The sequence below is a fragment of the Myotis daubentonii genome, chromosome 16, assembly GCF_963259705.1.
Source record: "Myotis daubentonii chromosome 16, mMyoDau2.1, whole genome shotgun sequence".
Lineage (NCBI taxonomy): Eukaryota > Metazoa > Chordata > Mammalia > Chiroptera > Vespertilionidae > Myotis > Myotis daubentonii.
In genome coordinates this window covers 43,040,946-43,055,724 of record NC_081855.1, presented here as the reverse complement: position 1 = coordinate 43,055,724, position 14,779 = coordinate 43,040,946, and the positions used below count along the sequence as shown (strand labels likewise).

The 14,779-nt window shown below is 55.2% G+C and overlaps 1 protein-coding gene across 10 annotated transcripts; it reads left to right on the top strand.

The window, feature by feature from the left end:
* The first annotated feature begins 7,285 nt into the window (after nucleotides 1-7,285).
* Nucleotides 7,286-14,705, top strand: ATXN7L3 (ataxin 7 like 3). 10 transcript variants are annotated; one of them, XM_059670360.1, is made up of 13 exons: nucleotides 7,286-7,427; nucleotides 8,757-8,867; nucleotides 9,164-9,296; nucleotides 9,461-9,632; nucleotides 9,820-9,917; nucleotides 10,103-10,125; nucleotides 10,427-10,472; nucleotides 10,680-10,708; nucleotides 10,998-11,066; nucleotides 11,339-11,382; nucleotides 11,639-11,710; nucleotides 11,801-11,958; nucleotides 12,056-14,705. In XM_059670360.1, the coding sequence occupies exons 2-13, from the start codon at nucleotides 8,817-8,819 to the stop codon at nucleotides 12,202-12,204; spliced, it is 1,044 nt and encodes a 347-aa protein (XP_059526343.1). In that variant the 5' UTR covers nucleotides 7,286-7,427; nucleotides 8,757-8,816; the 3' UTR covers nucleotides 12,205-14,705. The 10 variants fall into 10 exon arrangements, with proteins under 10 accessions (XP_059526343.1, XP_059526340.1, XP_059526342.1 ...); XM_059670357.1 differs by having other exon boundaries at nucleotides 10,623-10,708; XM_059670359.1 differs by having other exon boundaries at nucleotides 10,406-10,472.
* Nucleotides 14,706-14,779: the final 74 nt, after the last annotated feature.

Here is a 14,779-nt window from a genome sequence, read left to right as displayed (position 1 = left end):
GTGTAAGAGGGGGGAACCCACATCAGTCCATGAATCTGGTAAAAGGGTTGACAAAGGCCAGGGAGACATCCTGGTGGGAACAGGCTGGGGCGGCCCCTTTCTCACCTCCTCTGCTTTGCCTAATCTCTGATTCAGTGAAAGGGGGGTATACTGAAGCGCTCTCTGATGCTTCCTAGCAGCTTCCCTCGGCCAGAGCCATGACTCTGGGCTGCTGCTGGCCTCCAGCAGGACGGCAGGGAGGGGGGCAGACCAGCTGAGAATTAAAGCTTGTATGTGGGGGGAAGGGCCTCAATCCCATCCAAGGGGTCCCTTGGCCACCCTGGGCCCAGGACCTGGGCCTCAAGAGGTGTGTTGCAACCTCTTACCCCTCCTGCCTTCATATGCTCCAGCTCCCCTGCCCCATTTCCTTTGATTTCTCAGGTCTGCTCCATTCCTGCCCCCCCCCCCCGCCCCCGCGCCCGCCTCCCAAGCCCACAGCTGGGGGAGAGGTCTGTAAAAGCTGCTTTTGCAGCTGTCCCTCTAACCCTTACCAGCTATCCCCAAAATTTTGGTACCCTGATTCCTAGATCCTTAATAAGCCAAGCCACCTTGTCTCTGTGGGTTTAATTTTTTTGAATTGTGGCTTTTCTTTTTTTGTTTTTTGCAATCATGTCAGCGAGCTATTTAATTGGGGCTCTGTGCTTGTCAACCTTCCCCCCTCTGAGTGAAAGCCAAGAAATGGGGGAACAGTGGGAACTCCACCTAGGAGGTGGGATAGGAAAAGTGGGTCCTGCTCCCAAAGGAAGGCAAACTTTGCCTTGGACGTGGTGCTGGGGTTGGGGGAGCTAGGGAGGGCCACTTCCCACTCCCACTCCCCCCTTCCTTTGTCCCTATCCTGGAATTAGGCACAGGGCTTCCCAGGTTCTATTTCTTACCAAGAGCCCTTACAGAGAACCCATTCCCTGTCTGAGTGCCCCTGTGCTGTTGTGTTTTAGTGGAATGTGTTTTCATTTAAAAACAACTTTGGGGCGCTTTTTATTTCCTGTTTTAAAAATTGAAAAATTCTTACAGTACACACAGGGCTGTGGGGGTGGGGGTGTTGGTGCTGTAAGAGGTCACTCTGAGTGCATTTTGGCACTGGGATGGGATGGCTGGGGTGGGAGGACCCCCACATCCTCGCCCCCCCCAATTTTTTTTCTAATATTTAAGGAGTGTTTTTGTAGGTTTTAACAACAACCACAACTTGAATTTGTATCATGGGAGGGGGAGGGAGTGGCTTAGAGGTGTCTGCCTAAGCTAAAGGCCAACTGTGGAAGTTTTGTTTTCCCTTTTTTTGTACAATAAAGTGAAAAAAAAAAAAAAGGTTTGACTGCTGTGTGGTCACTGGAATCAATGAAAGTGGAAGGCAGGGGCCAATATGGGAAGACCCTTGAAGCCAACTTGTTTGCCTCTTTTTCTAGAACCATCTTTCTTGTTCCTGAAAATCCCATAAGCAACCTATCTTCACATTGTGTTGTGCTGCTGTTCCTGTACTTTCTCCTTTCAGTTTGTTCACCTTGGGTGGTCAGACCACTAAGGACAGAAGAAAAGAAATGAGATTATTTTCTTCCAGAGTGCACTGCCTTGGGAAATGGCGGGGGGGGGGGGGGGGTCAGGGTTTCACTGTGGTCATGCAAGGGCTTATCACTGGGAGTTGGGGCAACCTTCCCACCTTGAGTCAGCCTCACCCAAGGTTAGGAGTGACTGCTAACCCCACCCAGGCCTCTGATGGGAAGTGGGCTGGGCCATGATGACTCGCTCTCTGCCCTTAAGGAAGACAGCCTTCCCTGCAGAGGCCTGGTCTGGGCTCCTGGAACCACGGAGGGCTGAAAGCCCAGGCCCTGTCCAAGAGCTCTTGTCTCAATCCCACGCCCCCCTCTTATTCTTGGCAAAGCTGAAAAGCTCATTGCCCCTCATGGTCTCCTATTTCCTCACCTCCCACTCACCACGCTCCTGAGGTGACTCTGAAGTCACTAATATGTTCATTACCTCCAGCAGGTACTTGTCTATCTCCTGACTTGGTCTACTCTGCTATCCCAGGAGTTCTTGTCACTCAATGAACCTCCAATTATCACCCATAGGTAAGCATTCCAAAATGTGGTATCTACAGAAAACATTCTCGCAAGCTGCAGACCTGTACAGACTTCTCTGTATCCTCTGGGCTATCTAGGGAAGTGGGGGTCCTCAAGATAGCTCCATCTCACACCTCGATGCAAAATGACCACCAGCCATCTAGTTATTCAGTCTAGAAACACGGTTTAGCCTTGACTCCTCTGTCCCTCTTTTATTTCCACATTTATTCCTTTTCCCAGACCTACTTCCTGTCTCTCTCTGAAATGTATTTACCCTTCTCCACTGCTGCCATCCTCTACTATCCAAGATCACACCATTGCTCAACTTCTGCCAAGACTTAAAGTTGGTCTTCCTGCTTGCACTCTTGCCGTACACAGTCCATTCTGCACACAGCAACCCAAGTTGTCTTTTAAAAACAAATCTGGCCTAGCCGGTGTGGCTCAGTGGTTGAGCATCAACCTATGAACCGGGAGGTCACAGTTGGATTCCTGGCCAGGGCACATGCCTAGGTTGTTGGCTCAGTCCCCAGTGGGAGGCATGCCGTAGGCAGCTGATCAATGATTATCTCTTATTGATGTTTCTATCTTCCTCTCTGAAACCAATAAAAATATTCTTTTTAAAATAAATTTTATCCTAGATGGTGGTTAGAGCATCTGTCCTCGGACTGAAGTCCATGGGTTCGACTGCAGTGAAGGGCATGTACCTCGGTTGCAGGCTCAATCCCAGGCCCTGGTTGGGGCGGGTGCAGGAGGCAACCAATCAATGTGTCTCTCTCACATCAATGTTTTTCTCTCTGTCTCTCCTCCCTTCCACTCTTAAAAATATATACATATATCCTCTGGTGAGGATTAACCAAAAAAAATTATAAATCTGATTATTTCTGTACTTAATAATTTACCATGCCTTACTTACCATAACCATACTAAATCTGGGCCTGCTTTCCTTCTTTCACCCTACTCCTAACCACTCGCAATTATCCAGCCAAGTAATCTCTCTTTTGTTCCTCAAATATGCCTACCACAGGGCCTTTGCACTTGTTCTCTCTGCCCAAAATGCTATGCCTCCAACTCAACAAAAAGCTAGTTTTCTCATTTTTCAGGCCTCAGCTCAAATGTCACCTCACAAACAGGTCTTCCCTGACCACCCTCTCTAGAGAGGCCTTGTCCTACAGCTCCTTGTTTATGTATTTGTTTATTTTCTATCTTCCCAAGTAGAAGATACTCTTTATCTGCGTGTTCATTATAGTAGTCCACACCATTGCTCAACTTCTGCCAAGTAAAATTGCCTGGCACACATTTGACACTCAAGAACGATTTGGTGAATAAGTGAGTAAGTATGGCTTCTGTGGCCCTGGGGGATCTGTTGCCCCTGCTGGCCTCTGCCCCAATTCAGCCACACCAGCCATCCATACTACACAGCACTCTCTTCCCAGGCCTATACACATAACAGTTCCCTCTGCTTAGAATGTTCCTATTTATCTCTCCACTGAGGTTAATTCAGGGCTCTGTTTATTTTTTAAACTAGAGGCCCAGTGCACAAAATTTGTGCACTCTGGGGGGAGAGGGGGGTCCCTCAGCTCAGCCTGTGCCCTCTCGCAGTCTGGAGCCCTCGGGGGGTGTCTGACTGCCAGTGTGGGAAGCGGGCCTAAGCCATCAGTTGGACATCCTTAGCGCTGCTGCAGAGGTGGGAGAGGCTCTTGCCACTGTCGCTGCACTCGCCAGCTGTGAGCCCGGCTTCTGGCTGAGCAGCACTCCCCCTGTGGGAGCACACTGACCACCAGGGGGCAGCTCCTGCATTGAGCATCTGCTCCCAGGCGGTCAGTGCACATCACAGCAACTGGTCGTTCAGCCTTTGGTGGATTTGCATATTAGCCTTTTATTATATAGGATTATTTTTTAATATTTTTAAAATTGATTTGAGAGAGCCGAAACCGGTTTGGCTCAGTGAATAGAGCGTCGGCCTGCGGACTGAAAGGTCCCTGGTTCGATTCCGGTCAAGGGCATGTACCTGGGTTGCGGGCACATCCCCAGTGGGGGGTGTGCAGGAGGCAGCTGATCGATGTTTCTCTCTCATCGATGTTTCTAACTATCTCTCTCTCTTCCTCTCTGTAAAAAATCAATAAAATATATTTTTAAAAAATATTAAAAAAAATTAAATAAAATTGATTTGAGAGAGAGAGGAAGGGAGGGAGAAAGATAGAAATATCAACATGCCTCCTGCAAGCCCCTCCTGGGGACTGAACCTGAAACCCAAGCATGTGCCCTGACCAGGAATTGAACTGGTGACCTCTTGGTGCATGGGCCGAGGCTCAACCACTGAGCCACACCAGCTGGGCAGGGCTCCATTTAAAAGATCACTCCCTCCAGGGAAGCCTCCAAAAAAAAAAAAAAATCTCCATGCCATTTGTTTCTTCAGCAACCTGGATGCCATCACACTCAATTTTATTTCTTCCTCATCAGGCTTTTGGTAGGCTGTAAATTCCATGAGGACAAGTATGTCTCTCTTTAACCCAGGGCCTTACCCAGAGCCTCAGCCAGTGCAGTCCTTAGTGTTTATTGACTGGTGCTAACTGTGGAGACTGGGCATGTGCCCAAAGAAGTCATCGCCACAGAGCAGCCCCGGCCAAGTGCGGAATGAACAGTACAATCCAGTTGTGAAGGAATTTGGTCTGAGGATGGCCACAGGTGGGTAAGTGATGAAGGATTTAGGCAAATGGAGGAGACAGGAAGGCTTCCTGGGTATGTGTAAATTCCTTGGGCAGGATATACTAGGCACAGTTAGAGAAAGAGCCACATCATTGGAGGGGATTCATGCCGTGGAGGTCCCTGAAGGCCGGCCTCACTCCTTTACTCTGCACCCAAGTTCAACCACCTCGGAGAGTCTCCACGAGCTGATTGCATAGTAAGTCCAACATATCCCAAAATGAACTTTGTCGTTCTTCTGTATCCTCACATCTCCTCGGAGTTAACCCATCTTGGTTAATGGTGTTTCCAGGTTCTCTCCCCCCTTTACCCCCATCATAATAAAAACCTACTGCTTCTAAGGTTGTATCCAGACTCCACATTCCTGAGTGACCTACTTGAAATGCAGGTCTGCTCAAAGGATTCCCCTTGAAGACTCCTCATGGCCTATCGCGTGAAAGCCCACAAACCCCTCAGCACGCCCTCAGTCCTGTGTGATCGGACGTACGCACCTCCTGCTCTTCCCCACCCATTCCTACCTTCCAGTTGGTCTCCAGGTTGAGCCACACTTCTGAAGCTTGGCTTACCTTGACCTGGTTCATTTCCTACTACAAGCAGCCTTTCCCGACCATCTCTCTTCCATCACTTGATCCCTCATCCTGTTTCCTACGCATATCTCTCTTGTTTTTATCACATGGTTTGGCAATTATTTTCCTACAAGTCTGTCTACACCGCAGATTGTGACTTGGGGGAGTATAATTGTTATATTTCATGTTTGCATCCCAGCACGGATAAGAATCCTTACAGAGCTCCAAAAGAATGACAGTTAAGATTGACCCGGCACTTACACTGAGTAACTTGTCACTGCACTGGCGTGACAATCCGCACAACTTAAACCCCGTGACAACAGAGGAAACTGAGGCAACAGAGCCCATTTGCCTAAGGTCATGTGTCAAGGCCACAGATTTAAATTCAGATCTGATTTCTCAAAAAAAAATAATAAATTCATATCTGATTTCTCGTCTTAACCACTTAGTACAGTCTTCTGTAATAAATGTCTGCTAAAAATGAAAGAGCCAATGATGGTCCCAAAGTATATGCTTTAAGTCTTTCCTCGTTTAATCTCATCTTCCGAGGGGAAAGGGCTGTCATACACCCGTCCCAGGACTCCAGGCACGGAGCGTGACCGAGATGGACGCGCCGGTCTAGAAACCTCCCGCGGCTGGGAAAGGCCCTTCGTCCAGAAGGTAAAGGGGCACCGTGAGCGCGGGCGGAGACGGGCACACCCCGGAGACCAGCGCTGGGTCGGGGGAGGGTCGGCCGGTGCCAGGCAGTCTGTCTAGGAGGTTGGGGGGGGGGGTGAGTCCAGCGTGGGCTCCGGAAGCAGGAAAGGCGAGCAGGTGTGGGATCTATATTAGGATGAGGGCGGGGAGGACGCGCTGCTCAGAACCGCACAGACCGGCCTCCACCCGCAGGGGAAGACCCTCCTTTCAGGTGTCTGCTGGTTCGCAGGCCTGGAGGCAGCTGAGATACATCCAGAAATGGGGGGACGGAGGTTCAGACGAGCACCTTCAGCTCCACGGCTCCGTTTGCCCTGAGGTGCTAATTGCGCCCCACTTTAACTCTGGCCTCTTCGCAGAAGTGGCTGCACGTTTAAGCGTAAATGCCGGGTGGGGGGGGGCCGTTTAAATGGGGGGCGAGGCGGGAGCCCCGAGGGAAGGGCGGGGGAGCCCGGGCCGGAAGGCGTCCCAGGCTCGGCTGGGAGCCGGCGCTCTCTTTAGACGCCACCCGCTGCCCCCGCCCCGGAGCCGGCCGGGACGGCACCAAGTTCCGCCCCCAACGCACCGCGCACCTCACCTTGAACGCCGCCCCACTCACCGCCAACCTATTGGGCCGGCCCGGCCGCGGCGAGACGACGATTGGTCGAGGGGACTCCAGGAGGCCCCGCCCTCGGCCCCGCCCCCGGCCCCATCCGCCGGTACTTTGGCCGGCGGCGTGGCGCCCCTCCTCCCCGCTCGGTCTCCGCCCCCTGGAGCAAATGCTGCCGAGCGGCGGCCGCGGGGCAGATGCACGCGCTCGGGCCCTTGTAGCAGGCGCGAGCCATCGCTGGGCGCGCGAAAGCGAAAGAAGGAAGAGGAAGGGAGGGCGGGGGCGGGGTGTGCCGGAGGGGCGGGAGGAGGAAGAGGAGGAGGTTGGAGCGCGCTCGCGCTTGGCCTCGGGCCCGCGCCGAGGGAGGGGGAGAGGGGCGCGCGCGCGCACGCTCGCGCTCTCGCCGGCTCCATCCATCCATCCTCCGGTCGCGGCACGCGCGCGCGCTCTGGGCTCGCGCCGCACCCCCCGCCCGGGAGAGGCGGGCTGGAGTGGGGGGCGGGGGGAGGGGCGCGCGGACGGCGCGCGGACTGCGCGCGGGCGGGGTGAGGTGAGGAGGAGGAGGAGGCGGCGACGGGACGAGAAGGGAGGGGAAGGGGCCATGGCCGCCCGGTGAGGCGGCGAGGCGGGGGGGCGGCCCGACCCTCCGGCCCCGGGCCCTGGGCCCCGGGGAGAGGCGAGGACGGACCGACGGACATGGGGCTCCGGAGCAGCCGCCGCCGCCGCCGTCGCCGGAGGACGCGGCCCTGAGAGGCCGCCGGGCCCCGGCGCGGCCCCCCGGGCGGGGTAAGTACGGGACGGAGACGGACGGGGGAGGGGCCTGCGGGAGGCGGGGGGCGGGGTCCGAGGCGGGGCTTGGGCCCCCTCCCCCCAGGTCTGGGTCAGCGCCCCTTCCCCTCCCCCCGGGCCGACGCGGAAACGCCCGGCTTCCCCCGGCTTCCCGGCCCGGCCGGGGGCCCCTGCTCTCCCCCTGTCTGGGTCCCCCTCGGGCGGGGCGGGGCAGGGCCGGCCGGGGAGGGGGCGCGGGGCCTTTGTTAGGAAGCCAGGCCCCAGCCCCCGGGACAATAGCGACACCCTCCCGGACTCCTCGCCCCGGCCGTCCGGGGCTGCCGGCGGGTGGGAGAGGAGAGGGGCCGGCGGCGTCCCGCTCTGCCCACTCGGAGGGTCGGCCTGTCCCGGACCGGCGCCGGCCTCCGGCGGCCCGGCTCTCCTCCCCGTCGGTATGATGCAGCAGCGGTGCCGCAGGGACGGGGGACGAGCCGAGGCCGGGCACCCTCCCCTCCCCAGCGCCCCTGGCTCGTCTGTCAGTCCCCACCCCACTCGCGGCCGGCGGCTCCCTCAACTCGCACCCACCGTTCCGAGGGGCCCCGGACTGTGGGCGCTGTTCCCGAACCCTTCGGTGGGGATTCCTGGACTTTGGGGCTCTTGGAGAGACTTCCGGGCAGATCCGGAGGGAGGGAGGGGGTTATCTCCGAGAAGAACAGGTAAGGGGAGTGCCCACTCCTGGCATGTCAGCCCACGGGCTCTGCCCCTCCTGCTCGTGGTGGCGAGAAATGCCCCTTTGGCTCCCGGTTCCCGTGGGCTCTGTTCCCCTCCCAGAGCGGCAGGCTTATTTCACGGGAAGTCATTGGGGTGAAGGTGGTAGGGTCTTAGGGCCGTTCCTACTTCTGGTAGCAGTACCCCCCCAAGTGGACATCCTGGCTGAAAGCAGAGGTGACTCCGAGGAGAGCCTGGGGAAGGGGGGGATGCATTTAGGAGTCTGTGCAGTTCTTTGCCACACCCTGTGGGGCCTTAGAGTTCCTTCTCCTCCCCCTGCTGCATTGCACCATGGGTATCAAAGAGGGTTTTGAGTTTTGGGGACCTGGGGTGAGCTGCTGCCTCCTATAGACCCAGACTCTGATGAGCAGTAGAGCCAGGGCCTGAGTTAAGGCCTGGGAAGGACTAGGCCGTCCTTGGGTTTCAGGCCCTGAAGGACCATCCAGTCTTCGTGAGCCTAGGCCTTAGGGGGGTATAGCCTGATGCCAGGATTAAGCTCTGGGCATGGTATGGAGGGGAGGTGGCAGTGTTCAGAGGTGCCTTGGACTCATACCAACACCCCCACCCCCATGTGTGCAGCCGTGTTGCCGCCCGCTGTGCTATGAGCAGTCAGAGCGCCGTCTCCACAAGAGTTTACAAATGAAAATGGAGGAAATGTCTTTGTCTGGCCTGGATAACAGCAAACTAGAGGTGAGGGCTCCCCGACGGGTGCCTCCAGTTCTTTCTCTTGACGTCTCCATGTTGTTGTAACTGACATCCAAGCCAAAGAGGAGTTTGGGTAGTCAGCCTTGTTCCTTAGAGGGAATAGGGCCAGCTGAAAAAGCCCAAGGATGCAGAAGAAAGAAGGCGAAGTCAAGATGGGGAAATGGCAAAGAAAGCATTATTTTTGGCCAGGGCCAATTGGCAGGAGGTTTGGTTGGTGAGGGTTGCTTTCAGTCCACGGGGCCGTGACTCTCATGATTGTGGACGTTCTCCCCTGCGCCCAGGCCATCGCTCAGGAGATATACGCTGACCTGGTCGAGGATTCTTGTTTGGGATTCTGCTTTGAGGTACACCGGGCTGTCAAGTGTGGCTACTTCTTCTTGGACGACACGGATCCTGATAGCATGAAGGATTTTGGTGAGCTTCAGGGTTGAAGGAGAGCAGTCCTGGTAGTGCGTGGAGGTTCCTCTGGAAATCACATCACATGTAGAGCCTGGAGCTCCTGTGAGCTGAGGCAGGGAGTTGGAAGAGGCCATGGGTGGGAACGCCCGCCCTGATCGCCACGCCTCTCCTGTCCCCAGAGATCGTGGACCAGCCGGGGTTGGACATCTTTGGACAGGTTTTCAACCAGTGGAAGAGCAAGGAGTGTGTTTGCCCCAATTGCAGCCGCAGCATTGCCGCTTCCCGCTTTGCTCCCCATCTGGAGAAGTGCCTAGGAATGGGTCGGAACAGCAGCCGAATCGCCAACCGCCGGTGAGGGCTTCTCCTCCTGGTAAAACCAGCGCTGCTCACCATGTGCAGCTGGTAACATGGTGTAGTCCCTTGGGGGCATTTGCAGGGTACATAGGGTGGGTGGGTCATGCCTGGCCCCAGATGCACCACTATCTAGAGGTAAGAGAGAGGTGGCAGCCTTTGCCTTTCTCTTTCCTACCTTTGTCAGGATTGCCAATAGCAACAGCATGAACAAGTCTGAGAGTGACCAAGAGGATAATGATGACATCAATGACAACGACTGGTCCTATGGCTCAGAGAAAAAAGGTGTTTGGGGATCTGGGGAAACCTGGAGGGCATTGGGGGTAAGATGGGCCAGAGGGAATTGGGTAACAAAACTACATTTTGTTATCTTGAATGAGGGCAGAGAATGTAGTTTTGTACTTTTCTTTCGGTGCCCTTAGATTGGGAACTTAAAGTGACCCTGCCCTTTATCCTTTTGTCCTACACAGCCAAGAAGAGAAAATCAGACAAGGTGAGAGCCGGGGCAAGCATGAGGGAAATTTGGGCGAAGGACAGATACCCTCCCCTTTGGGCAGGGAGTCCTCGGGTATCTTGACTCAAGTCTGAGGTCATTGGGTACCTCTGGGTTCTGGGATGAGGGTGTCTGTGGTGGGCAGGAGGGCAGCAGAGGCCTTGGGAGGATGGGGGTGGAAATGGGTAGAAAGAGTAGAAATTTGAGGATGTTTCTTTGTCAAATCTTTTTTCCTTCCCTGGGTTCTCGGCTCCCCCTTATCGTTACCCTTTCCCCAAAGCTATGGTATCTCCCATTCCAGAACCCCAATTCCCCTCGAAGATCCAAGTCTTTAAAACACAAAAATGGTAAGTGGGGCTGTAATAACTTTAGTGATTCTAGCTGTGTTTTCTGGGATTCATTGCTGGGAGGTGGGAGGTGGGAGGCTTGGGGGACGGGTATCGAGGGAGGGCCTGTGATCCTTCTGTCACCCCCACTTCCTCTCTGGTTATTTTCAGGGTTCTCTGTCTGTACCTCTGCATCAAACACCCTTCCCCTTCTTTTTTCTTCTTCAGGGGAACTTAGCAATTCGGATCCTTTTAAGGTGAGTGAGTAGGGGCCGCCCCTCTTAGGTTCCCTCTCATTTTCCTTGTGGGTTGGGTGGGATTTAGACAAGTGGGGATCAGAATGCTGACAGCCAGAATCGATCAATGGGGTATTTAGATCTTTATGTTCTTTCTGGGCCCAGCCCCTTACCATGTGCAGGCGGGCTGGAAGGAATCATTGAAAAACTGCTGGGAAGTCTTAAGCCTTCCTTACTTAGAAAGGCACCCCATCCCCACCCTTTTCTTTGACTGCTGCTTCTCTAACTTGTGCCTCTGGTTCTCCCCCAGTATAACAGCTCAACTGGGATCAGCTACGAGACCTTGGGGCCGGAGGAGCTTCGCAGCCTGCTCACCACGGTGAGGAACCAGGGAAGGGGAGGCCTTTGGGAGCGGGCTGGAGCCACAGGCAGTGGTCAAGGCCCTGGAGAAAGCTGGTGACATGGCAATCGGGCCATATACTTCTTTCTCTGGAATTGGGTTTCCTGGCCGATGGTGGTCTGGGACCGTCTGCTCTGGACACCTGGGGGCCATTTCTGCATGTGCAATCTAGCATTTATATAGAAGAAAACATCTAGTGTCTAGAGTAGGTTCTCCTCCATCCCTCCTTTCAGCTTATATTCCTCTTCCAGCAATGTGGGGTGATTTCTGAACACACCAAGAAGATGTGCACAAGGTGAGCTCAGAACCTAGGAAGGGGGCCAGGGGCCCTCCTGCACTCACCCTGGGCATGGGTTGGGAGTACCCCTGGACTTGAGCAATGGGACTCCCACCCTTCCCCTCCCTCCTCTAATGATCAGGCCTTAGGCCACAATCTGGGGGCTCTCTGTTCATCCCTTCCCTGTTGTCCGCCCTCCCACCTCTGATGCGGGAGGGGCTTCACCTTAGACCCTTCCTGCCTTGTCAGGGTCTGATCATTCTCTCCCCACCAGGTCCCTGCGCTGCCCCCAGCATACGGATGAGCAGCGGCGAGCCGTGCGGATTTACTTCCTTGGACCCTCCGCGTAAGTGACCTTCCAGGAGGGGTTGTGGGTTTTGAAAGGTTAGGATAATTGGTGTCTGTAAAACTCTTCTCTGGCCCATCCCCTTTCCAGCGTCCTTCCAGAGGTCGAGAGTTCCCTGGATAATGACAGCTTTGACATGACTGACAGCCAGGCCCTGATCAGCCGGCTTCAGTGGGATGGCTCCTCTGACCTCTCACCCTCTGATTCAGGCTCCTCCAAGACGAGTGAGAATCAGGGATGGGGTCTAGGTAGGTGATCCAGCTGGGCCCAAAGCAAAGGAGTGGGGGCATTTTGTGTTCTCCTGCTACAACCTTGCCCTCATTCCTTGTGCCTCTTTCTCTTCAGGTACCAACAGCTCTGAGTCACGGAAAACCAAGAAAAAGAAATCCCATCTGAGCCTGGTAGGGACTGCCTCCGGCCTGGGCTCTAATAAGAAGAAAAAGCCAAAGCCACCGGCACCCCCAACACCCAGCATCTACGATGACATCAACTGACTTGGGTGCAAGGGATAGCCTTTGGCTAAGCAGAGCCCTCTCTCCCGACCCCCACCCAGGTGGCATAGCCTGGCAAATGGACGGCTGTTGGGGGTCTGGGCTTGGGAAGCTTGGTGGGCCAGGCAGGCAGAGGATCCAATTATGTGCCCCTGGGGGGTGTCGGGATCCTCTGCGATGGAGTACGACCCTCGGCATGCAGGACTCAGACCTGGACATACTATGCCTTGGACATAAGTTTGGTGGGGAGGCGGTTTTCATATTTATTCTGTGAGTTACTGGATGTCCAGCTAGGCCAGGGGCCTGACCTGGGCACTCTGCCAGGGCACTGCCTGCCCCCAACCCAGGAACTGGACTAAGCCGTGCCGAGGAGCATTGTGGCTACCTGGGAGGCTGTGGGTTAGAAGCTGAGCCTGGAGGGGGCCGCCCCCAGCTGCCCTCAGCAATGTGAATGGGTCCGGTGCTTGGAGCTGAGGGGCAGGGCTGGGCATGTCCTGTCTGTGTGCAGAATCCTATCAAATGCCCCAAATCCCAGGGGTAGGCAGGCACAGTGAACTGTCTGCTGAGGTAGGCGTCCAGAACTGCCGCTGCCTTCCCTGCCCTCACAGGGCAGCCCTTTCCCCTCAGTCCCATGGGCCTCCTCAGCAGCAGGAGCTGTCCTTTTGTTGTTGGGTGCCAGGAAAGGGCCTCCAGCCTCTACAGCTTCAAAGACTGGGCAAGGGGAGGGAGGAAGAGGGAGCTGTGTATCAAAATGACTCCCCCTACCTTTTCTCCCTGATCCAGGGCTGGTGAGGAGTGGGGCCCCAAGGTGAGAGGGAACGGTGCTGCTTTATTTGAAATGTTTTCTTACCTCATTCCCTGCCCCAGGAAGGGGCTCAGCCTCACCCTCCTGGGGTGGCCCCATGTTCCTCCTGCCTACCCTGCCCCATTGGCCTTCCAGGGCAGCCCATGTTCCCAACTGCTGCTTGCTACCCCCCCTTTCACCTTGACCAGCTTCAGTTCCTCTCTCGATGCTCCTGCCTCCAAAGCCTGCCCCATTTCCCCTTCCTTAGCCGCTTTTAAGTTATTTATTCTGTACTTGTGGTTTGGGGCTCTGAGGAAAATCCTGATCTTTTACCTCTTCCCCTTTGCTAGGAGTGGGGTGGGAAGAGGGTAGTCTCTGTGCTCTGGGTCATCAGTAGAGGGGAAGGGGTATCATGTCTAGGCATTGCCCTTCTGTGGACTGTCATGCCAGTGTGCCCACCTACCTGGTCTACATCCTGAAGAGATGTACAATCCCACCTCCATGTGGGCACCGTCACTCCCAGGAGCTGAGTTGGAGGAATGCAGACTGGGCTGGGAGCAGAGCTGACTGACACGGGTGGAGTTGACCCTAAGCCAAGTTCTCTGGCATTTGCTGGATGTGTCCCCTGCCCTCCTCCCAGGAGGAGTTATCCCACATTGGGTAGCTAGTACCCAGGACTTGTTGGACTGATTTGGGTTAGGGATCCTAGAGGGTTAAGGGAGCAACATAGATGGGGTTATAGTACCCTGTCTGGAACCCCAACCTCCCCCTGGGGTGGTTCTACTTGTGGCTGATGCCTGGTTGCAAATTTGTTTTTAACCCGAGAATTGTGATTATTTTTTAAGAAGCCAAACAAATTTTCAGGAGTTAGAATAAATTCTGGGGCCTGGGCTCCTCTGTTCTTGACACCCTACCCCCATTCCCCGCCCCCAGTCTTCTCCTTCTAAGGGGAAGCCAGAGGTAAAGGAGGATCTCAGCCAGCCTCCAGCCTGCTTCCAAATGACGTCCTGGAAGTAGGTTGAAGGTGAAGGGAGGAAGGCCAGGGGCCATTCTCCCTTCTGAGAGGCAGCTGCAGTTCAGGCCCTAATATACCCTTTCCCCTCTGGCCTCTCCCATTCTCCCCTTCTGGTTGGAGGAGAGAGAAGTGGGAAGTAGTTTGGGAACGGGTTTGTCCACATCCACTTCCCTACTGTTCCTCAGGCCGCCTTAGGGCAGAGCCCCCTGCCCAGCCTGGGTGAGAGATGGGCTTGGTCCAACAGGGACCCTGAGAGAACAAGTCCCTATCCCTTTCCTTCCCAGGAGAGTATGCCCCCCTACCATGTAGTTGAACAGGGGCTAAGAGCTCCCCGTCCCCTCCCTCTAACAGCAGGCTGTGTGGGTTTCAATTCCCATCCTCCCCACCCTGGCTAGGTGTCGTCCACCCTGTATCCTATCATGTGTCTGAGTGTGTGTGGGGGGGTTCTGTACTAATTTCCATGGCCGGTGGCTTTTCCTTCCATGCATCACTCCCCCCCGCATGCCCAGGGGCCACCCGCCTGGCATTACCGCATGCTGGGGTCATTGGGGGAGGGGGGTGGGGGCTCACGCTGTCCTGTGGTCTTGAGATTTTTATTTTTGCATATGTAATCCATCTTGTACAGGTAGCTAACTTTGTAAACGCTGTGTATTTCCCCTGCCCCTCATGGCTGCTGGTGTAAATAAACTGCATCTCCCGTTGGTAGCTGGGCCTACCCACCCTCATTACCATGTTGCTGGAGGCAGAGCAAAGCCATTCTCTCGATGTCACAAAAGGAA